Raw genomic sequence first — 24,790 nt, forward strand, 5'->3', positions numbered from 1 at the left:
ATGCTGACTATGCATAGCTGCTGAAGGGCAGAGGGAGTGGAGCTCAGTGATAACTGTCCCACAGGTGCCGTTGTACTCATCTGCAACAGCAGCCCAGAGACCAGGCAGATGAGAGAAGAGTGTGTGTCACTCGTCTTACAAGGTGAAAGCCCTGACAAGGTACAGTCACCAAAATCATCCAGTCTGGGAAAAAACTCAATACAGTAAAAGAAAGTCATTCATCACACTTCTCTGACAAATGGATGGGAATCCTGAATATGAGTCTGTGTGAATCATCCACCTCTAATTATACACAAATATCAACTGTGTAAACTCATTCAACCTGTTCCTCCACCTCTAGTGATTTGGTCAACACTGTTTGCTTCCAGCACAGGCTAGGCAGAGTGGAAGCATGAGAACAGAACGAGAAACAGACACAAAAAATTGTGTCTAAGCCTGAAATGGATTATTGATCAAAGGCAACACTGCAGCCTCTTCTACACTCAGAGATGATTTAAAGCATTGTTATATCTGTGTAAAAACTGCATTATTTCCACATCTACTGCATAGGTATTTCATTCATCAATGCAGACAATATACCTTCCTGTTCAAAGGAATTATTTAACATTATTATGCACTGCCTTATGTATTATAAACAAATAAATACGATAAAAAAGATGATATAGCATTTTAAAAACATTGCTTCAAAATCATGTTGATGGTGCACTAATGAAAAGAACAGAATCTAAAGAGATCTATATAACCTCACACAGCAACTGCATTAACACTACTATCATATATCATATCATATAAGACACAATTGTGCTTCTGTCCACATCCTTAGTTAGCTGCACTGCACCAGTAAAAGTCTATTAATTAGTAAAAGTGAATTAGTTAGTCTCCACAACTGTAAGGGAAGGCCAGGAGCAAAGAATACCATTCTAGCATAGCGCTGCTTTAAGTAAGCCACCAAAAAGGGCCGAACAGGACAAATAATGCTCTAAAATTCATCAGTATGAAAGAGAAAGATCACACACTAAACAGGACAAGATTTTTTTTTACCAAATAATGTAGCCATTTTCAAATGATTTAAAAGAAAAGAGTGGAGGTGGATTTCAGTGTAATAATGGAGAACCTATTTAACCATAATGCACACAGTGCAGATTAAAATACAGGTGCTGGTCAACGAATTAGAATAATTTGAAATAGTGCAATCATGAAATTCTTTGAATGCATTTTTTGTGCAGAAAGCAAATCAGGTGTTCACCGCACCTGTCCTACTCGTTAGACTAATCACAGAACTCGTTACCTGGAAAAAAATTTGCTCAGCTGAGCTTTCCAAAAGGCCCATTTAGGCCATTTAACTGTGACACTGTTGTTTTATTGAATTAGAATAATAGAGAAACCGTTTCATTGAATTAGAATGATTTTTATTATAATTACAATCATCACTTTCTCAGTATTTTGTGGCTGCCCCCTTGGCTTGTATGACTGCCTGAAGTCTCCGCGGCATCGATTTGACCAGCTTGTCGCAAGTTTCCGCACTCACAGCTTCCCAGGCAGTGGCGATGTTCTGCTTCAGTTGGTCCAGCGTAGTAGGCTTTCTGTCGCGAATTTTCCGCTTGACGATGGCCCAAAGGTTTTCAATGACATTGAGGTCAGGCGAGTTGGCCGGCCATGCCAAAACTTCAAGCTGTTTTTAAGTGAACCAATCTTTGGTCGACTTTGCCGCATGAGCCGGTGCAAGATCCTGTTGAAATATGAAGTCTTCTTCGCCGAACTGTTCCTCAACAGTTGGAATCAGGAACGTTTCCAGAACATCTTGATATACGGCAGCATTGACAGTCTTCTTGAGGAAGCAGAGTTTCCCTACACCTCGAGCGGACATGCATCCCCAGACCATAACGCTCTGGGGAAACTTGACGGATCTTTTCACGCACTCGTGGTTGTAGGTTTCGCCACCACGACGCCAGACACGAGGACCTTGGTGACCGAAGGAGATGCAGAAGCGTGATTCGTCACTGAAGACCACTTTCTGTCAGTCTTCAGCAGTCCACTCGCCGTGTTCTTTGGCCCACTCAGCATCGGTTTTACTGCTGGAATGCGAGATTTGAAGCCGAGTTCGCGCAGACGACGGTAAGTGGTTGATCTGGAGACGTCAGCGCCGGTCTGCTTGTTCCACAAGTCGGTGAGCTCGGAAGTGGACTTGAACCGGTTGCTGACTGCGATCTTTCTCAGCTGCTTGTTGTCGAGAGCAGAAGTTTTTCGGACGCCGGAACAGTTGGTGCGCTTGCTGCAGTTTTTCTTGAGAGCTTTGCAGACGGAAGACTGGCTGATGCCGAGCTGCTCAGCAATTTTAGTTTGGGTCAAGCCTTGTTGGCGAAGGGCTTGAATTTGAGCCACTATTCCGGTTGAGAGGTCGCGCTGCTTACCCATGATTGATTTTACAACTTAGAAATTCTACTCAACCCTGACTTTATACTGCACAGTGAACACTCTTCACAGAAAACAAAAAATCGAGCATTTATTCTAATTCAATGAAACGGTTTCTCCATTATTCTAATTCAATAAAACAACAGTGTCACAGTTAAATGGCCTAAATGGGCCTTTTGGAAAGCTCAGCTGAGCAAATTTTTTTCCAGGTAACGAGTTCTGTGATTAGTCTAACGAGTAGGACAGGTGCGGTGAACACCTGATTTGCTTTCTGCACAAAAAATGCATTCAAAGAATTTCATGATTGCACTATTTCAAATTATTCTAATTCGTTGACCAGCACCTGTACTATTAGCAATACACTAATCAACTATTTTTAAATAATTATTTGTCCTATTTATTACCTTGAATTCTCATTATAATTGTAATAGAAATTAATGAAGTTTAATTCATTCATCATTTAGATATTTATCAGTTATTTTCCTTAATTATCTCGCCCGTTTTTTACCCACTGCTTAGGTCTCCTCATGTCCCTATTCCTACCAGTAATAAGACACAGGAGTTAACCCAAGTAAGCCATAATGTCAGAAAAATACAGTTCTATGACCTGAACTATAGGTCTATTTTGTGCAGCTTGCAGGATACATTTGTGTGTGGCTCAGAGCTGGTTAGTAAACTCTGCTGAGAGGCTTTTGGCTGTGGGCTGCTGCAACTACAGCCAGTGTGCTCATTCAGACCTGTTGCTGCTTTAATTGGGCCAGAGGAAGTTCAGGTATGAGTAGGGAGAGCACATGATCCACCCACCAGCTACACACTGCAGCCACACATTGACTCATAGCTAGGCCTGTGAGCTGCTAATTGGAATGGAGGCTAGCCGGAGCAGAGTGTAAATGGCTTTATGGTAGAGCAGAGAGGGGTCAAATGAAGCTGCCCAGTCATAATATGGAGAGAATGGGGTCTCAATGCAGGGACTTTTACTGTGTAGGCAATTAGAATGGGCGGCTCATAGGGTCAAGCGTTCATTATGGATTCTGCTCGTTAAGGTGGGATGAGAGGGGAAACTGTAATCACACGCTACTGCACCGGGCTGACCTCATATTTCACACACAACATACTAAACACACAGATATGTGAACACAAACCAGGTCCCTGTCCTTTTCTGCTAGTCAGCACAACCCTAATTATGTTGGTGTGTGTAAGTATTTTAATATATTGTTTTAAAATGCTTAACTAGTTGACATATAACAAAGACTTAATTATGCAGTACAAAATATAATATAAATATATTAATGTAAAGCTTAATGTCATTTTAACTTAATTTAATTCTTAACTCACTTTGTAATATGTCCAGTAATTTTACCAAGTATTGAAGACAAATGTAAATTTTTGAGCTTTTAAATGAACAATTGCAGTGCCTCCAATTAGTACAAGGGCTAATGGCATAATGGTCCCCTTTCATTGGATAAAATACAATGAAAAACAAACACCTTTAAGACAGTATAGAATGGAACTGGCTTGGATTTAATACACACCAGACTAAGATATACCAATCTTAAATCTAACAATTATGGATTCTGTATATATTTTAGTAGGATTTGTTTAACATAATATTAATTCACACAAAAAACAATTTAAAAGCACTTTTAGCTAAAAAGTAACGACGGTTAGCTTGGGGTGGCTACGCTAACAGTTAGTCTCCAAAATGCCTGTGGAAGTTGGGGCTAGTTGGGGCTGGCTGAACGGGTTAAACTCTAGCAAATCGAGTCACTGACAGACAGGATAAAACTTGGTTTGCTAAGCAATCATGTCCAGCATTAGCTATCCCCATGAGGCTTAGTGCTGTCCTCAGCTAGGTCACCGTGCACCTCACTGAGGCTGAAACTTATCCCTGCATGCAGTAAAACACAAGTGATAACGGAACATTACCGGCATTTCACTCATCTTAAAGCAGCGTATCTATAATTTAGCGTGGCTCTGTTGGCCTCAGAAGCAACTTCGCACTCTCTCCTATGTACCCTACCAATAAATCCTGCAAGTGGATGACCAATCACCAATCTGCAAGTGCAAGTCCACTGCTAAATGGTTCAAAAGAAACAAAATAAAGGTTTAAATAATCTAGTCCTGAATTCACCCCATTAAGCTGCTGTAGCAGAACATTGAGAGAGCAGTTCATGCTTAAAAGCCTTTCAATGTGGCTGAATATAAGCCCTTTTGCATTATAGTTATAGAAAGCATTAGACTGCAGTTACCACTTGCAAACGTGGTATAAAATAAAATAAATACCTTAAAAACAACATTTTTATAAATATTTTCATAAATAATAAACATGACAAACAAAATGAATTAGCCATGGTTTTAGAATTGAATTTGATTAGAGATCAAATCCCATGTAAGTGTATTCTCAAGACCATTCTGAAGCATATTAAGTAAAATTATCCAAAATTAGATTCAGAAAAGCAAAATCTGTCAGCCTTTCATGCCAGGTATTTCACATACTAATTACAGGGATTTCAGACTTATCAAAACTGCATGCATATATGCTTATAAATTACTGTTTAAAGCCTAAACATTACCAGTAAATGGTTCTGAGAGTGGAAAAGGGTTCCAAACTTTTGACTGGTACAGTGTGAAAAATTTCTTGCAGCACATTAGAACAGGAACTTGTCCTTCTCTTATTCAGCACTAGGAAAACCGCAAAGCCTTGCAGGCACAATGAACACTGTGAGAAAGCAAGAAAACTCTCCAAGGACCTGAGGATATGGATGAGGATATGAAGGAGAACGGGGGGGGGGAGAGTCGGAAAGTTGCCTTTTTGCTTTCACTTCTTTATCTCACTTTCCTGAACTATTTCTGGGTCAAGAAGCCCAGTGGAGAATTGGGAGTGTGTGTACACAGGGGCTGCAATGAGCCGGTGTCTGCATTTTCCCTTTACGGGTCACAGACACTCAATGGAGGTCTAATCTAAGAGCATGTGATCAGGTGCCTATGAGTTTGTGTGTGTGTGTGTGTGAGAGAGAGAGAGAGAGAGACCAGTGTTATACATTACAATGAGCTGTAATGAAGACAGCATTGTGGTGTTGAGGGAATAGGGATGAGGAAGGAAGGTGTGTAATATAGGTCAGAGCCGAGTGCAGGATACAAAACACTCCTACCCCAAACAGTTTACCCAGCTCGACCGTCCTTTAGCATCTACCGTTCAAAACAAAAGATCTTTTACAGAGCTCGAAGATCCACACAGTCTCCCTGAGGCACACTTAACCCAGTCCCTGAGGTACAAACCAAGGATGTCAGATTAACAGCTTCTATCTGTGAAAATACTTTTTCTTTGCTGAAGCCAGATATTAAATATTGTGCTCATTTCCTTCCATTAGTGTAGACATTTCATGAGTAACCATTTTACACGAGGGATTACCCAGGAATGGCTTTACCCAGGACTACATAAGGGTATTTCGAGCTTAAAGCAATAATGGGAAGCTGTATGTCAGATATGCTATTCCACAGCAACCTGGGGACATGCTTAATGCAAGGAAAAGGGCCTTAGAACCTGCAGGTTGTGGAGATCTAATCTCATTTATTCAAGGTTGCCAAAAGGAATGCAGCATCTGCAAAGCATGGGGCCTCCAGACAAGGGGAAGAGCAGAAACTACATCTCTTTACAGCTAAGAATAAGGCCTAAAGCACGGTGTTGAATATTGATATGGAGAATAAAAAGATTTACATGGTACAAACATTTCTGTGCTTTAAGTCTATTTTACTTCTTGACTCATACCACAAGAGCATATTGGAGTATATACCGCCAAGTGAAATTAGTGTTGGACAGTACTGATGTAAATTTAATTTGTTACTGTGCTACTGTTTGTTGTTTTGTGAATCTATACTGTATTTCCATTTCCATTTCATGTGAAAGTCAAATATTGTACTTTTTACTCCACTACATTATACGGGATCTGTCATTTCTTTTTGGGTGTGTGTGCATTAAAACGTGACATAAGCATAAAGCTAGCTCACCAATAAGGGAACTGCATAAAATTTAAGAGTGTCTATGCTGACCTAAATTATGGAATACGTGGAATACATATATACAGTATAGTGTGGGAAAACTCATTTATAAATCTGTGTTTATAACTTTTTTTTTAAACATAAACTTACAAAAGTTATAGTTACTTGTCTCCTAAAGGAATGTTATGTCTACAGTGTTTATAATAATTTTTAATAAACATCAGTGTCCGACTAATTACTATTATTATATCGAAGGATTGATATACCTAGAGAGTCTTTTTAACTGAACTGAATAAGCAAGAGTCTTGTAACAAAAATAGTACTAGGACATTAGAGTCATAATAAATCATAGCGTATTTAGCTTTAATACCTTAAATCAAATCAATAAAACTACGATTTTACTTTTGGAGACATTTTTTATTTTTTGAATAAGGACATTATACTGCAGACAATTTTGTCAAGTATTTAAAATCACGAAGCACTTTAACAGTAACATTTTACTAATAACAGGCAGTGTAATTTCTGCTTTAAAATATAAATCATAGAAGATTATTGGAAGATTCCTTAAGAATTCTGGTCCATGCTGACATGATTGTGTTACATGGTTCCTACAGATTTTCAGCAGCAGAATGATCATGCTTTATGTACTTCAGGTGCTTTAGGACCTTTTCTCTAGAGGTTAAAAGTGACTATTAGAAGATGAGTAAATTGTATATATATATATATATATATATATATATATATATATATATATATATATATATATATATAATCAATGTGATCTTTATTTAGTTATTTATTTAACTTTCAGAAGCTAGGGTCAGACCCACCTCTTTATGAGTGCTTAATAATGCACTAATATGCATTAGAATACGGAAAGTATCTGGAAGGCTCAAAAGTATCTTGAATGTATCTTGTATTAACACAAGCTTTGCATATTCTGAGTGAATGACTGAGCTCTTTTGTAAGTGACTCAGGATAAGAGAATCTGCTAAATACGATGAATGTAAATTCAAAGCATGTGAACACCACTTCTAGCAGTTAAACAAGCATTGTACTGCTGCCACATGTTTGGCAGATTAGACAGTCGCATGAATGGGTAGGTGTAGAGACCTTCCTAATAACTTGCTCAATGAAGTCTGAAACAAGAAAAATGTGTGAATCCTCTAATGATGTACTACCTGCTGTACTATCACTAAATAGTTTTTCACTGTTAAATACATCTTTTTGAAAGATGATCTAGAATGTGACACATTTTTAAAAGGGCATTGGCTTCGTCATATTATCAAGGTCTTAAGGAAAATGTTGTGGAGCTCAGTGTACTACACCTCTACAGAGCGCATTCCAAATGCCAGCAGCTCAGGTATTCTTTTCCGCAATATGCTCTCTGCATTCATAATTAATTCCCCTTTGAAAAGTCTCAAGGACAATGTGATGTAATGTATCGAAACCCAGCTCAGGAAGAGTGTGGACCTGGATGAACCCTGAAAGGGAGGTCCTTGAATCCTAATAACGATGAGATTAGCTCTGGCCGTTTCCACTATGTTTATCTCAGGTATATTTGGTGCCAAGTTTTTGACCTGCCAGAGTGTGAAGCTGCAAGAAGGCTTAAATAAAGAGTCTATGCTGGGCTGGTAGCGACTGCGGCTGCTGCTGGAAGCTTTCTAACTGGATGGCAAGTGGTACGCAGGTTTTGCTGAGCAAGTACATGCCGTTCTGTTGCAGAAAAAGAGAGCGGTGGCACTGAAAGGAGCGGGTGAGTGATCGGTACGAGACGTCCTTTCATGTTTTAGTCCTTTCGGGGAGCTTAAAGTTACTGTGGTTTGACCTGGGCTCGGCTTGCTTACAAAGTCTATATATTTTGTGAGTGTGAATTCCCTCTGCTCTCAGTATCTGGCCTAAAGCAGATGGCATGTCATCTCAATAAAAAAAGGACCGGAAACATTAAATGGCACCCAGAGCACACCGATCAATTCCCTACCAAACCAACACTTGCACTCTCTCCCAGTGGAGCACTTGCATGCAAGCCTAATTGCCAAGAGAGTCACATCATTCTAACAGGAGAAATAGATAAAACAAGCTTCTGCTGCAAATGCCTCCACTCTCTCCCCATGGTGCCGTAGTCCTCTTTAATCAAATACAACCCTGTAACACTTTCCATCCATGTTGCCAGGCTATGAAGCTGTTTGCATACGGATTACTGAATTAGGAATGGGCAAACGATGCATCCTAGTTCAGAAGGGATTGAAGCACATGTGTGAATGCAGCACTATGCGGGGCAAAGTGATAGTATCTGCTTGTTCTGCTTTAAGTAAGCAGCGTGGCTCTGAGTGCCCACGCAGGGCTGCGCAGACTGCTCACTGCTGCCTACACACAGGCCCCAATGCACTCTGCCACCATGAAGTTGCTAGCAGCTGTCTTTGGGCTAATATTAGGGCCAGAAGCAGAGAAATAGTTGAATATTCCTTCATTGCTCCGTATGTCCATGTGAATTTGTCCCTTTTGCCAAGTGGTGAATGAATAAGTGGAGTGAATAGTTTCAGCACTGCACTGTTGAGCCATGACTGTTAGATTTAGTCATATTTTTGTAAATGTAACTAAGACTGTCCCTAGTAAAATGAGAACATGGAGATTTTTGGCCTCTAAAATACATTCAATGCCTCTTTTTGAAGGTTGTTACAGACATTTATAGTTATCTTGAACTATAAAAGTTTTATAGTTACCTAGTACAATCCTGACACATATCTGCCCCAGATATTTGGCAGTCAGATATCCAAAAAATACAGATAGTTCTGAATTATGTTGGTTGTTTACTAGATAAGAAAGGTCTTCGGGTTCTAGATTTTTCACCAAAAAACTTTTTTTGGTGAAAAAAAGAAAGCCCAGCCTACAGTGTAATTTCTGGTAAAATCAGTCCAATCTATTAGACATTAAATCACTGTCATTTCAAATTAAACTGATGGTTAAAGAGAAGAGAAAGAACTTTAGTTAATCTCCTAAAGGCCTAATTAGTGAGTGCAGTTACAGCCACCCAATAATCTTATAATAATTGGAGTTATCAGCACACTCCTATTTTTCAGATCGGATTAAGAAAATTCAATTAAGAAATGGATTTTAGCATTGTATTGTATTCCTCAGCATTGTGTACTATTATAAACGAGTAAACAACAAAAAAACAACAACAAACAAAGGTCCATTTGTTGGGAAAGTAGGTGCAAAGTTTATCTTCAGTCAGATTATTGGTTGGTTGCAAAACAGAAACTCAAGGTGTCAAGTGTTCCTGTTTTAATGTTTGCCATTATCTAATGGCCTAAATGCTTAAATGATTTTCTGCAGTTTAGTCTTTCTAAGTGCATGTAAATAAGAGTTCACTATTGGCATAATACTACAATGGTGAGTACTAGTACTACAAGACCAACCCTAACCCTAATCACAGAGGCTACAGAATGTCAGACAGCGTAAGTAACCAGGATAGTGTAGTGGGTAACAAACAATGCTTTCTCCAGGACAGACTAGGTTTTGATTCCCTGGCAGGGATTCTTAGTCAGTCAAATGCTGTAAATGTACATATACCGTAAATGAGCACTACAAAGGTGAATGTTCTTACAAAGCATGCTGTTAAAGTATGCACCTCGGCAGGCTTTGCTGGCTGACTGTAAGGTACGCATGTGCGTGTGCAGGGTACCTGAGCAGAAGGGCATTGGTGCACTCCAGTGGCCGTTGAGCTGGCAGGTTCGAGAGGATTCGCCCTTGAGCTGCCGCCCACCCGTACAAGAGTAGCGCACCGTGGAGCCAAAGGTGAACTTCTCTCCACTCAGAACACCATTGGGAGGAGATCCAGGATGTCCGCAGTCCACCACTGCCAAACACACACACACACACACACACACACACACACACAAGCAGTCATCACCCAATGAGTATAATTACAGTGCAATAGGATTTCAAACTAAGTTTGTCTTTCAGTTTAATTACAGCTCAGTCCTAGTCGATTTCACAATAAGTGATGTGCTAATATAGTCTCCTCCGAGAGTGCTGCCATCATCAGATTGCAGAAGTGCCTTTCAGTGTCGTCTCCAATGCACTGCCTATAAAATTTGCTAGGCAATAATGCGATTAAAACTCTGAAAAAAGTTCAACTCGCTTGTGGCAATAGTTCTGAAAAAGCAAAAACAAAACTTTACATACCAATTTAATACTTAGCAACGTCTGTCAACATTGCATCATGCTTGTTTCTCCATTAAGGATTTTTTTCTTTTTTTCCTTTCTCTCTTTGTTCACAGTGTGTTCAGCATTTAGAGTGACACAGACAGACCTCTATATTTAGACAGGGTGATGCCAATCTTGTTTAGGATTAGTGAGTTCCCATGCCGTACCAGGTATACTAATGCCAGCAACAACAGATCTGAAGCCCTGTATTAGTATTCGATCATGACGTGACCTCCCTTTGATTATTGAGGTCCTCTTTTCAGAGAAAGTAGCTTGTGCATTTCACCTAGAAGCGATGCACATAATCTAAGGTGTCTAAAGATAAAGTGTGAATGTTCTGCAGTCTGCGATAGCTTGGGAAGTCATGTGTCATCTGCTGGTCTCGGTTTCCCAAAAGTCAAAAGTCAACAAGAAGATTTTAGAGCACTTCATGTTTCCATCTGCAGAGAAGCTTTATAGAGATGACAAATTCCTTTTCCAACAGTTTTTAGCACCTGTTGATAGTGCCAGAACTACTACCAAATGTTTTTTTGACCAATATAATACACTTTAAACCTGAATTCCACTAGGAATTTATGGGCCTTTTCAAGAGGAAGATGAGAAAAGCTTGACCCATCAATTTAAATGTAAGAAAAGTTAATCATTTAAACTTTATCAATAAAATAAAAAACAATGTTTTTTTTTTTTTTGCAATGAATCACCACAATTTCAATATTTCTGTACTGTTCCTAGAACTTTTTCGTAACGTTCAGTTAGTGTTTTTTTCTATGGCTCATTTAAAACATTTCAGGCACCTTTATTTTTGTGATTGTAGGAAATGAGAAAGAACCACACCAGTAGGCAGTACGGTCCTGTCATGGTAAAACGTGAGCTGAAGCAGCTGGTGCCTAAAGTACCTCATTGAGCTGAAGAGCTGAGGATGTTTTGGCGTTTCACAGGATGTGCACCCAATAAGACAGGGATCAGCCATGAAGCTGGCATCGCTAATTAGTCTGCCTGCAAAAAGTCTGTGTTCCACCTGTCCCTCAATTAATGCACTGATCTAAAGCAGCGGGAGAGGGTCACTCAACTGTTTCCGCCTCCATTATGGGAATGATGCTAATTAACAGCGCAACACTGCTGCCAAGTTTCGGCCGCTCGACTGGAAGGGCCGCACGCGTCAGCGACTTACCGATGCATTCGGGCAGAGGCTTATCCCATTGGCCGGTGGGCTGGCAGGTGAGGACGGGGGAGCCGAACAGGTAGTATCCTGGATTACAGTCATAAAAGACCACTGTGCCAAAGGTGAAATTGCCGTGCTCGATCTTACTCTGCCTGATGGAGTTGGCGGGGATCCCAGGATCAGAGCAATTGACCACTGAACACAGGGAAGAAGGGCGGGAAACAGGGAAGGTGGGAAAGATGGAGCAAGAGGTGCATGTGTTATTTGGCAGAAGCACTGAGCCAAGACAAGACAAGACAAAACAAAACTCTCCTTGCCATATCTCCCATCATTAACACTTGTACAGTTGAGAGCATTATTAATCACATCATATACACTGCTCTGCTTCATTATGGTGATTAAAACAGTCCCCTGGGATACTCATATTTTTGGATGTATGGCTTAAAAGAACAAAGTCACAACATTAATTGTTACTGATCTGATACAGGGACCAGCATCAGACCCATAGCTTCTGAGCATACTATGGCATGTGCTTCTCGCCCGAGAATCAGTTCAAACCCATGCAACTGTTAGTGCACCCTCATGCAAATTCAAACACCATGGCACATGCCCTTCTAGCAAAACGTCCAGCATGTTTCAGTTAATAAACATCACATCACCAGGTCAGATAACACCAATCTTACCAAACTCTGTAATGCAGCATTGGCAATCCACCCCCTCCCTCCCCTTTTCACCCCACAGAGTGCAGCCATTGGCATGGTGCCACAGCAATAGCGGCTGCCTCTCCTTACCCAGAGTGCACTGCAGTGGTTTTTGGCAGGCGGCGGATCAGCCAAAGCTCCGTGTGAATAGAAGACTTAACTTTTTTCCCCACCTTTACATGTTGGTGGTGGCTGGCTCCACTGGCGGTTGGTCTGGCACTGGGCCCGCACCGGGCCCTCCATCACATAGCCCGTGTTGCAGGAGAAGCTCACCACGTCGTTCAGGTTGAAGCCGTTGCCTATGGTGCGTCCGTAGATGGGGCTGCCAGGGTGCCCACAGCTGATGGCTGCAGAAGAGGGTGACTGCTTTTAACATATAAGTATTTACCAGCAATACAGAATCATCTCCTAACTAACATAGCAACCCGAACACAGACTTTCTTAAGCTTTAAGCATTTTAAACTCTTAGACTTTATCAAAGGCTGAGAATAATTATTTCATAATTACATGGGGCGTAAAAAGAAATCGATCTGAATTTGGAAATTGGTTCTAAATCCAGCAAATCTGAAGGAAAATGGTTAAAACCTGTTATGACCATCGCAAATCGACTGACTTAAGAATCAATGAAACCCCAGGTGTGTGTGAGAGAGAAAGAGTGAGAGAGAGAGTGAGAGAGAGGGGGGGGGAGCGAGAGAAAAAAAGAGAGACTGGTGAGAAACTGAGAAATGGTTACAGCAGTACAGAATCCTTTGTCTGGAGTTTGAACTGCTAACATTAAATTAACGATAGTGGCAAATATAATAATTGGCATTATTAACTTGTGGTTACTTATTTTAATGCCTTTTTATTAACACTACCATTTTTGAACAAACTGTTCTTTAAATCATAATTTTTGATAAACTTTCATGCAGACTATACACAATCAGCTATTGCATTAATACCACTGAAATTTGAAGTGAAAAACATTGATTATCTTAATTTACAGTGCCATATGTAATTTATATTGGTACAGGCAGTTTGTGATGGTGTGTTAAAATTAGAAACCAATTACGTGTAAGGATGTGAACCAAACTTCTTCAAGAAAAAAAACACAATGCTGGAAGTACTTGATACTGGTCATATTTTATCAACGTTATGGCCAGTTTGTGTATTTTTGATCACAATCTACTATAGTCATACTTGAAGAAATCACGTATATTAGTATGCGGATTACAAATACTAGGAACTACTCCACAAGAAATTTGAACTTTCGGAGTTTAGTAACTATTTATCTAAAAACAAGCTCTAAGTCGAATAACAGTAGTACATGTATTCTTATGAGAAAATACATATAATGCATGGTGTAATATCTCCAATTCTATTGAATTCTATTGTCTTGTGATTCGGCATAAATATCTAATATAAAGCCTACAACCTAGACCAATACATTGTTAGTAACAGTAAAAGCAGTGTGAATATATAGCCCTTTTTGCTGAGCGTAATGACTCTAATACAATATGTACACAGTGGATATACATGAAACGCTTATGTGCAAATATGCTTTCATCCAGTCTAATATACAACCTCTATTTTCTTGCCAATGGGCCCAACCATTTTATTTGTGCTGAACTGCAGGCATCTGCTGAATGAAGCTGAATGGGTGGTTAACTGTACGATGCTGGCAGGTGTGTGCACTGTAAATGGGCCCTTCATACACACTACTGGTTAGCTGCAGAGCCATGCCCTTAGGCAAGATGTCATTTTGATGTGGAGGTTGGCTTGACAGTCTAATTAGCCTTATGCTCGTGTACATCCAATTTTAATCCGAGATACATTCCATTAGCTTCAAAAGAAATGGATTTATTTTCAAAGACCTTGTTATCGTTGTGACTATTGTGGACAGTGTCACCCGAGCTGCGCTCACTTTTTCTATCTTGTAATTCCAGGTATTATTCATAAAAGCCAAACATGTTTATCATTACAGAGCGGTTATTAGTAAGCCTCTTAATTTTGTCCATATGGCTGAAGAGGGGCTCATGCTGTATAAGAATGGAGTCTTCTCTTCCTCCTTCGACACAATCAGAGGGGGTTTCTGATTCTTCTTGGAGGCTCAAGCACATTTTGTTCCTCATCACGCTTCTCTCCTGCTCTCATAAACAACCACAGTTCATTTGCATAATTACAGATGTAATTTGTTTCTCTTTGCACGAAGGCAATTTCCCCTTCATTTGAGCACCTTCCATAGCCCAAAATTTCAAACCAAATCACTGCATGCTAAAATAGCTGAAAACTCATCCTCTTTACCACTCTTTCATACTCTCTCTCTCTCCGTCTTTCTCTCTCTCTTTCTCCTTCTCTCTTTCTTTCACCTCGTGTGATAATGATTACTGCTTGTTGTGCAAGGTTTGCTAAAAGAAATAGTTAAGACCAAAGAAATGATGCAAACGTAACAGGCAAAAAGTTAACAGAGCTAAACCCAGAAACATCTGCAGGTTAAAGCTGGCTGAAAAGGCAGACCTGGCGTATCTGCTTGGTATTAGCTAGCACTGGAGATCCATCTGTCCTATTCCTGTTTGAAAAGTGAAACCCCATCTGGAATGGCTCAGTGGCTGCATCATCTGCACTAATTTGTGTTTAAAAGCTGTTTTTGCAGAGTGGGTACGTTTAGCTTCTAAATCTCTGCCACAGTTCAACAGAGGTAGGTGAAGGCCCTAGATTGGACTCTGTCCTGTTTGTTACAGAACAGAGAACAAAACTAACTATGCTTGATTCAAGATTTAAAGAAGCAGAAGGAGACAGGTGCTATCACTTTTTACAAGACAAGGTTACATCTAGCTTAATCTAACACAAATTCTACCCAATCTAACAATTCCAAAAATATCCGAAACTGTTGTTTAGTGTGACAAGTTGCAAAAGCAAAAAAATATAACAGAACCTTTTCATGGCACTGTAACAAAGGTACACAGATATTATTTATTTAACCAATCATGTCTGCTGCTTCTTGAACTGGGTTTGAAAATACACAGGCTGAATAGATTTACATCTTGCCATTTCTTGCCATTTCATAAACACACAGGCTAGTTCATGTTTAGGATTTAGAAGGTAAAGTTTCAGGGGTAAATTCTAAGCGATAGCGATTTTGACACTCTGCTTCTGACAAAGAATTGTTAATTAAAAAGGCCCCTTGAGACAGAGAAGACTTCTTGGTGGATTCTTCAAATGCGGTGCCCTTTGAGAGGTGGGAGAGCGCTCTGCAGAAAGCACTTCACCTCAGTCTGTGATGACACGGAGACGTGACGCAGGCTTCTTTGTGCGCATTTGCTGCTCAGGCCCAGTGCAGCATAGTGACAGCTCTTCATCTGCAGCTGCGGCAATGGCTTACACAAACACATGTGACTGGGCCTGCATCCTACTGGTTACACAACACTTTAATAACTTTAACTCCCTCAACAAAGTTTTGATGAAGTGCGGCACAGCTACAGCTACAACTCTCTGTGCTTTACGCTAACCTCACCCGACTGAAATTCCCTAAGATGACTCCGGCTCGGATAATGGTGTTCTCCTTTTCAGGATGATTTCAACTGTAAATTGTCCCACACTAATCATTTATATTCAGAGCTTTGATGTCTTTTTTGGAAGATCCTACTATTGGCTCTTACAGCAGTTACAGTTCCAAACTTACACTGCTCCAACACACCAGAGCTAGCACAACTCCTCCACAGCGTCAGTGCAAAATGAAATAGAGAGAGAGACAAAATGAGCACAGACTCACGGACGCAGATGGGCAGCTGTCCAGACCAGTTGTGATCCTGCTGGCAGATGCGCACGGAGGAGCCAATGAGGCGGAAGCCCGGGGCGCACTGGTATACCACCGTGTCCCTGTAGCCAAAATTCTCCCCGATCACCTGACCGTTCACAATCTGCTCAGGCAGCCCGCAGTGGCCCCCTGGAGAGACAGAGACAGAGATGGTTGGAAAGAGCCATTTAAAGATAGAGGCCTGAGCCACAGTTAAATTAAACAGGAACATCTAAAGAGACGCCACTGCAATATTAACTTTAAATACTACTTTTACAGAGATGTGGAGAGGTGTTTTATTTAATCATCAGCTACATTTAGAGAGATTACACACTCAGTTAGAAACAGAATATACACACACTCTGAAACAGTGCTCTGGAGTTGACCCTTTAGAAAATGCTTAGATAAAAATAGGGCTTCTGGTGTAATGGTTTACTGGTGAAAAGGTCTTGCTTCTTGGATGAACCCTTCTCCCACAGTATTTCCAATAGCCAGAGAGTTATTTGTGGCTTCAGTCAAAGAGAAGAAGCTTTTAAGGTGAGAGTAGCAAGTGCTTTTTGACCCTTTTAATAGATTAGATCATTATTACTGAGGGGACACTGAGTTTGAAAGCCAATAAAACTTCACTCAACATTACGCACTGTCCTTCAAAAGTCTGAGGACACTTTATAAAATGCACAGCTTTATAAAATGGGCTTAATCAACTGTTCCTAACAAGTAATATATTCTTAAAATCTACTTAAAAAGACTCTTTCACCTTCACCAATGTTTTTTATTTATGATTTCCGAGGGATTTATTACTATAAGAAAATAGTTGTGATCAGTTGTGAGTTCTGCTGTATAAAAACAAATCAACACATCAATGTGTTGCATATAACTTAGTATCTTAGCTTTGTCAAAAAAAAAGTTAAGAAAAATAATGTATATTGCAAAAAAAAAAAAAAAAAAAAAAAAAATACAATTTTGTGACTTGGGCCTTGAGCTCCTTTTACCAAAGAAAACAAAGCCTTAATGTTAAGAAAACTTAAGAGATATTCTTTCTTAATTACCAGAACAGTTGGGACAGCCAACAGCAAACAATATTAGCATATTTTAGGAGGCAACAATGCATCCCCAACCATTTGATAGATACTGATGATATAAAAATAAAAATACAGATTACGTTCTCACTTGAAAACCTGTAATATTACTGGGTATAAATGTACACAAATACACTTCTGTGGCAAATTTCTGAAAATTCAACTGCTCAACATGCTGCTTCCATATAGAATTCACCCCACTCAAAAAAACAAAAGTGCTGCAGACGTTTTCCACATTACTGGCTTCAAATACCACATAGCCCTATTTCCCAGTAATGTATCAGCAACAGATTCCCCACCAACAGCACTGGCTTTCCAACAGAAAATAGTGTGGACTAAAGTTGGCCTACCTAGGCAGCGTGTCTCTGTTCCGCTCCACAGGCCAGACGACAAGCACTCCCTTACTGTGGAGCCCACCAGCATGTAGCCTATATCACATGTAAAGATGGCTGTGGCCCCAAAAGTAGTCTGGGTCCCAATCTTTTTCCCACTGGCAGGGGTGGGGAGTTCCCCACAGGAAATAACTAACAAGGGAAGGAAAGAGAAGGATTCAGAAGAAAAAAAGTGAATAAATAGTCAGATGTTAAAATTATCTATATTGTCTATCGGTGAAGAATCTTGTTAAAAGGCAACATAAAAGTTGTCATTTCATTGGTTTAGTTAGGATGCTGTTTTTTAGCCAGTTAAGCTAAAATTAAAACTGTGCAGTCCCTGCTTATATAAGGCAATCATCATATTTCTTACTGTAGAGCGCACTGATTTAGGATCTGTTCTTGCTGCCTATCCTGAGAACATGTATGAAGTACAGACTCTGCTCAGAAGCAGGACTGTGGGCAGTTATTACAGTTATTAAGTCCTACAAATAGAAACCATCATGATAATCTTATAATATCAAGACAAAACAAATAAAAATAGGTTTTAATTGGATATACTGTATAAACAAATGCTAAAAACTATGCATAGTACAGGGTTGTGAGTGTGTCTTACTTACTTTGACAGTGGGGTCTCTCGTTCCTCCAGCTCCATGCCCCATTGGCCATGCACTGGATGTGGGCGGGGCCCAGACGGTAATACCCAGGGTCACAGGTAAAGATGATTTTAGTCCTGTACTCGTAATGTGAACCATTGACAATTCGCCATCGTCCATGCTCCAGTGAAAAAGATCCAATGCTGGGACATACAACGACTGAAAACACACACACACACAATTATACGTTTTGTTAAAATTTAATAATTATTCATTTTAGATTAGGTAAGAAATGTCTAGTGAATAAAAGGAGCATTGAGGTAAATGAGGTGCAGCCTTTAAGTAGAGCAGACAGTAGACTCTAACTCTACTAATGCCAGTACCAACACATAGAGCTATAATTAAGGATTATGTCTTAAATGAATAAATAAAACCTTTACCTCTTAATAAAAAATGAGTCAACAACAATAAAGTCAATACAAATCCGTACTAAACCGCTTCATGTCGAGGGATTTTTTTTGTCAGTGACTGCCATGAACAAATAGTTCATCACTTGGCAGTGAACTGAACATGCCAATATAATCAGCCCCCGCTGCTATCCATAATTGAGTTCTAAACCATAAAACATTCAAATGCCATTTCCTGCACTTCAAAAAGCAGTGACCTCATTTTGTACCGCTTTGTAATGTGGCCAAGGCGTTTGTGCCCAAACCTTAATGGGTAATAACTTAGCGCTTTGGCATTGAGAACGTAATATGCTCATAAATAAACGAGAGGCAAAGTTCTAGTTCTGGGGCTACTGTGTGTGGCAGGATATTTTAAATGGGCAGTAAATGGGCTCCTGGGTCAGAGTGTTTGTGCAAGGAAACTTTCCAGTACCTGAGCAGCGGGGAATCTTGTTGTGGTTGCTCCAGGTGCCGTCAGGCTGACACACGGCGCTGGTCAGCTCCTTGGAGGACAGCCGGTAGCCGTCATTGCAGAAGTAGGTCACACGTGTTCCCACCGAGTAGTCCACTGCTAGCACACCACCATTGACCGGAGCCTTGGGCACCCCACAGGATACGGCTAGGTAGAGGGAAGGAAGAAGGTTTTAACTGTTAGAAGCTGTAGGTATTGCAGCTCATCACAAAAGTATGTTGTAATCTTGCCTTCGTTGGCCCACATTTATTAAACTTTTTAGACACTGAGATACTTGACAAATGAAGCTCACTGTTCCTAATATTGAATTTGAAGTAAAACAATTCTGTGCATTACCAGATCAGATATTTTATCAGGATTTAAATTTGGTTAGAAGCTAATATTGTGAGTACAGTCTGCAGTCTCAATATAGTCTTCAAATGTAATTGAGCAAGTAACTGTACATAACTGTACAGTAACAGTTTAATAATGGGAGTTACTCAACTGTTACTGGAACTGACATATTGTGAACCTCAAACAATGTTGTGTCCTTATTTAAAAATAAAACAAAAACAGATCTGGACAACAGGGCAATTCCCAAACCCCAAACTGTTATGCACACCCACAAATTATATACATCCATCTCATATGTAAAAGCCTAGTCACATCTGGTGAAATGACAAAATGTTTTGGCACCTTCAGGAGAACATGGTGTTATTAATACTACAGACCTCCTAACTTAACAACATGAACTAGACTTCATGAGGGGATTTTCCTGTGCTCATGTCCACTGAAAGGATGAAAAAACTAGGTATAAAATCAAGTGAATGCTTGAGGCCAAACAGGGAACCACACTAGGCTAACAGCTAACACTTGACAGTGCTAGAGTTTATCATCTTTTCTCTATATCTGCTCCGAAAAAAGCAAACTGGACTCCCTCAGCTGAACCAAACTTGAACAAAACACACATTAGTAGGAAAGTATTGGCTTATCTGTTTTATCTGCAAAGACTTAACCAACCAAACCCAGGAAAGAGAGAGAACTAGTCTAGAAGCTAACAGTCTCTTCAGTTACAATCTCTTCTGTTTCTCAGAAATAAGTGTTTTTGTTGCAGTGATAAAACTATGATAGAATACACTGATTCTGTGAGCTGGTGAGGAAAACCGGCCAATAAAACAAAGCTTAAGTGTTTTTCCTGCAAGCTCTCTGTAAAAAAATAATCAGTGTATTAAAAAACAGGGTGGTAAATAGGCTTTAAATCTACAAGGTCTCACTTAAAATGAATAAATGCATTCCTCGCTTTTATAGTAAGCACAAAGCTGTTGTGACTAATAAAGTGAGACTGCCAGGGGTTATATATTTAGTTACAAACATACACTTAGTTATACTGACTTTTATATGACATAAAATTCCACAACATTAAAGCAGTTGGAACTAGTAATTCACTGGTGTTCCGTTTGCTTTAAGTTGCTTTTAATAATGCTTTATACGTTTTATAGTGTGAGCAGACGTACTGTAAAAGGTCAGGATCATGTGTAAAAGAACAACTAAAACATTCTACACAAAAGAGACCTGAAAAGTCTTAGAGGACTTCACAAAAAAGTTCCAAAGTCATGCTTCGATTGGTTTCTTTCACTGTGCCAGTGTCATGGCCTTGTCCAGCCTACCGGTAAATGGAAATTCTTATCTTGCTTGCTGCCCTTCTCCTGTTATATAACTGCCAGTGAAACATATACTGTCTGTCAAAGTTTTACCGTCTTTTACAAGTCATGTATTTCTACAGTTATTCACCATTTACAGAAGAAAAATGTAATGCGTTTGAATCATAAAATAACTAATTCCCAATTTCTATTTTTTTATCGATAACCATGTAGTTACACATTAAAAGTACATGTAAAACAACCATAACTACTAGTAATGTACTGTTACAGATGGATTACAGGTGTATAGCTTGAGCATACACATAGGTATTAAATTCAATGTTGGCCAATGCAATTACATTAGTATATCTCCATAAAATGTATCTAAATAATTACCCCTACTTGATTATGCATTATAATCAAGTAAGAGTGTATAGGCTATTAGAGCTGTTGAGAGACACCTGTGCAATTTGTGTAATATACTTGTGCAATTCAAAGCTAAAATTGATACAGGTGTAATTACACAAGCTGTACTACTGCAATGCAGGCATAACAATTAACAGATCACCAATAGCTAGTTGTCTTATTCATGTGTAATAACAGTTATTAGTTATATTAAAAATAAATAATTTCTTATTAATTCTTAATAATTTAATTTTATTAAATGTACATTCCTTAGTATAAAGAGGACGTTTTGTTTTAGCAATTATTTCTCTTACTGTGATTAAAATTTTAAAATTACCCATGAAAATTCTTAAGTCCATGTGCCTGCATGTCTGCACATTCATATTAATCAGTTTAATTAGGCTTAGTTTTTTTTGCAAATAAGTGTTCTAAATTCATATTATAACTATGAGCTTCACAAAGCATTCCATTAGCAGATTTTCTTAACCAGGCATATTTTTTACTGTAAAAGTATATATTTTTATGTGAAATCTTTGTTACTTTCATTTCTTAAGTTTGCTTGTCATTTTCTTACATTTTTTTACTATATTATACAAGTTTTTTTTGTCTGACAGTAAAAAAACGCAAATGAACAGAGGCATAAAATCACAAATGACATCAGCAATATAACCCTGATTGGCTCACATGCTTTTTACCATTTTGAAGCAAGTCATGTTAACACCTTTATACGGAATGGAAAAAAAATAAAAAATCAAAGGGTCTTAATATTAAAATATTTATTTTAGGGAATTTTGGAACATTTTTGTCAGTTCATTTGCATTAAATTTGGGCAAAAAAGTGAAAAAAATTAGTGTTTTGTGTGACAAAGACAAATATGTATTTAACCCAGCCTTTTAATTTTCTAATTAAAAAGTTTAATTACAAAAATGTTTGATTAAAAAAAAGTTACTACTATTTATTTTGGAAAATATATTAATTAACTTCTGTATTTCTCTGGTTTTTAATCGTTTTTTTTTTTAATTAAACTTTTTTTTTAAAGCGTGTGATTCTGTTTAATTTTACAGAGTGAATCCAGCTCTTAGAACTGTGTGAACTTGTGATTAGCGTAAGCACTTAGCTACACGCAGTGTTTTAAAGCATTCTAAAGCATTAACCGCCCCTCACTGTTATCTCCACTGCTACTAGAAATATAGTAACATTCACTATAGCACCAGGAAAGAATAAGAAAAAAGAACATGATTCAACAAAGAAGCGAGACAATGCCTTTTTCTGCTTTGTTTTAGGATAATGGGCAAAGTCAAAGTGCCTTCAACACTTTGAAAGTTTACAGAGTTATTTAAGTGTCACTGGCTGTTAGTGGTGCATAAGCCTGTAGCCTCGGAGGGGCCGGCGCTGTCACATTAGTGTGGAGGGAGGAGGCCACAGGCGCACTGGCTCAGAAACTATTTACTCAGACTGGTCTCTTCGTGCTCAGAGCACTGGATCAGAGTGGATAGGTGGTGCAGTATAAATGACACAGATGGAGAGAAGAACTCTGCAGATTAGTCATTAATGTGACAAATCAAACAGATCATGAATAAGCAGTATCAGGAAGGGAGAAGCATGAGTAATTACTGCATCTCTATCACTGACCGTAAAAGCTTGTTAGAGAGGCTGGGGACTAAGCTTCTGAAAAAGAGGCAACTTGCAGAATTGCTGTGTATGGGTCGGCACTGAATTAATAAGTAGTGCCATTAACGAGTCCTATCACGCAGAACTGGCTTTATAGATTACAGCCCATACAGACCATAGCATGACACTATTTAGGGCTTTGGCTATAACACATCATCTCTGCATATATACACAGATTTGTGTGTGTGTGTGTGTGTGTGTGTGTGTAAGATGCTTTTTAAAAGTTCAGGCACGATTACGCTGGAACAACTTAATTTTTTTTCCAGGAGCTCGTTTAAAAGATAAATGTAAAAAAAAAAATAACACACCATTTAAGTATGCACTTTTTATAGTGTATAACCTTAAATCTATGTGGAACAGCATTAAAAAGTAATGCTGCACTAGGAGCTACAGTGCTGGCTACAATGAGCATCATTAAACCAACGTGTTGCAGTTATTTTCCGGTGATAACAAAAGTATATGATTTAATATTAATTATTTCTCATTATTTCTCGCAAAACAAGTGGAGAAAACACTCAAAGCACCGTTATGTGAGAACTGGCATTTCCTGCCCCTAAAAAAAGAGAATTAAAAGGAAAAGGAAAAGGAAAAAGTGAAACATTTTGAGCCTCCCCTTCAAGAAGGACACGTGTTACACATGCATTTCTGGAGAAGCTGAGAGATGCAGAGCTGTCACTGTAAGTGAACGAATCATGTATACTGTGGTGGTAGAGTAATATTAAACGTCAAGGCACATTGTTGTTTTTGCACGCATTGTCCTGATTGCTCTACTAGTATTACATAGTAGTCAGCATTGTGCCCAGCTCAGTCTAGCAATAATAAAGATGCTATTCCCTTTATTACAAGACGTTGGAGCATCACAATGTTTTTAAAGCTGTTACACTATGTTACACTTTGTTGGTATGTAGAAAAGCCTCTACAACTCTTACCTTGGCAAGCCGGTACAGGTGCATCCCAGTCGTAGTAGCCGTAAGGTGTCTTCTTGCAGACTGCTGTGCTTTTGCCGATGAGGCGGTAGCCGCGGTCGCAGGCCCAGCGTACCAGGCTGTTGAGGTGACCACCTGTCTGGCTACTGATGGAACCATGCAGGGGTGAATCCGGAGTACTGCAGTACAGAGCTGCACACACAGACAGACGCACAGACAGACAGAAAACCAACCCCATCAGCTCCTTAATCACCACTTACAACCCAGATCTCTGCCCTGGGCCATCTCAGCATGCCTTCTGCTCTGTTCCAGACACTCCGCTGCTTCACTGGGAAGCAGCTACTGCTCTGTGGGTTTTTATCAAAGTACAGCGATTTTTAAATGTGTACTTTTGTAAAAGTAAAGTAAGAGAGGGAAAATGCACCAATTCATGGATTTTGGATTGAAATATTTGATTATTAGCAACTGTGGAAAAAAAGCACATTTCTAAAAATAGGTGCTATAAATGGGATTTTAAGCAGCTAAGCAATGTCAGCTCATATAAGCTGGTTAAACTGAACAACCAGTATGACCAGGCTTGAACACACTGGTAGACTTGCATGACCAGCAAGACCAAGCATTACCAAAAGCAAATGCAACATGCACTATGATGATCAGAAGCTGGTTAAGCCAGCCAGCTTACCAGAATAAGATATGTTTTTATGTGGATGAACATTTTTTCATCCACCTTGACCATCAAAGACCAGCTTTGACAATTAAAAAAAACATTCACCATGCTACAGAACAATGCTTTACATATTTTTATTCAGAATTTATTCTATGTGCTTTATGACAATAATTTAAACATGGCTTGGACACTACCAAATATTTTTACCAGTGCTGACATGATAAAGAAGTTTCTGAATTAATTTGTGTTTTTAACACTAAGTTGTAAACTAAATGGTCCC

General features: G+C 39.2%; 1 protein-coding gene across 5 annotated transcripts in view; it reads right to left on the bottom strand.

The window, feature by feature from the left end:
* Positions 1–24,790, bottom strand: part of csmd3b (CUB and Sushi multiple domains 3b) — a 524,461-nt gene that overhangs the window by 46,476 nt on the left and 453,195 nt on the right. For all 5 annotated transcript variants that reach the window (XM_022683312.2, XM_049475470.1, XM_022683311.2 and 2 more), the window contains 8 exons: positions 23,847–24,035; positions 19,184–19,369; positions 18,329–18,523; positions 17,688–17,861; positions 16,235–16,408; positions 12,657–12,830; positions 11,792–11,977; positions 10,097–10,270 (listed from right to left, as the gene is read on the bottom strand). In XM_022683312.2, coding sequence (XP_022539033.2) covers positions 10,097–10,270; positions 11,792–11,977; positions 12,657–12,830; positions 16,235–16,408; positions 17,688–17,861; positions 18,329–18,523; positions 19,184–19,369; positions 23,847–24,035 — 1,452 coding nt within the window. The remainder of the gene's footprint in view (positions 1–10,096; positions 10,271–11,791; positions 11,978–12,656; positions 12,831–16,234; positions 16,409–17,687; positions 17,862–18,328; positions 18,524–19,183; positions 19,370–23,846; positions 24,036–24,790) is intronic.

Source organism: Astyanax mexicanus, chromosome 3 (genome assembly GCF_023375975.1).
Source record: "Astyanax mexicanus isolate ESR-SI-001 chromosome 3, AstMex3_surface, whole genome shotgun sequence".
NCBI classification, from domain to species: Eukaryota; Metazoa; Chordata; class Actinopteri; order Characiformes; family Acestrorhamphidae; genus Astyanax; species Astyanax mexicanus.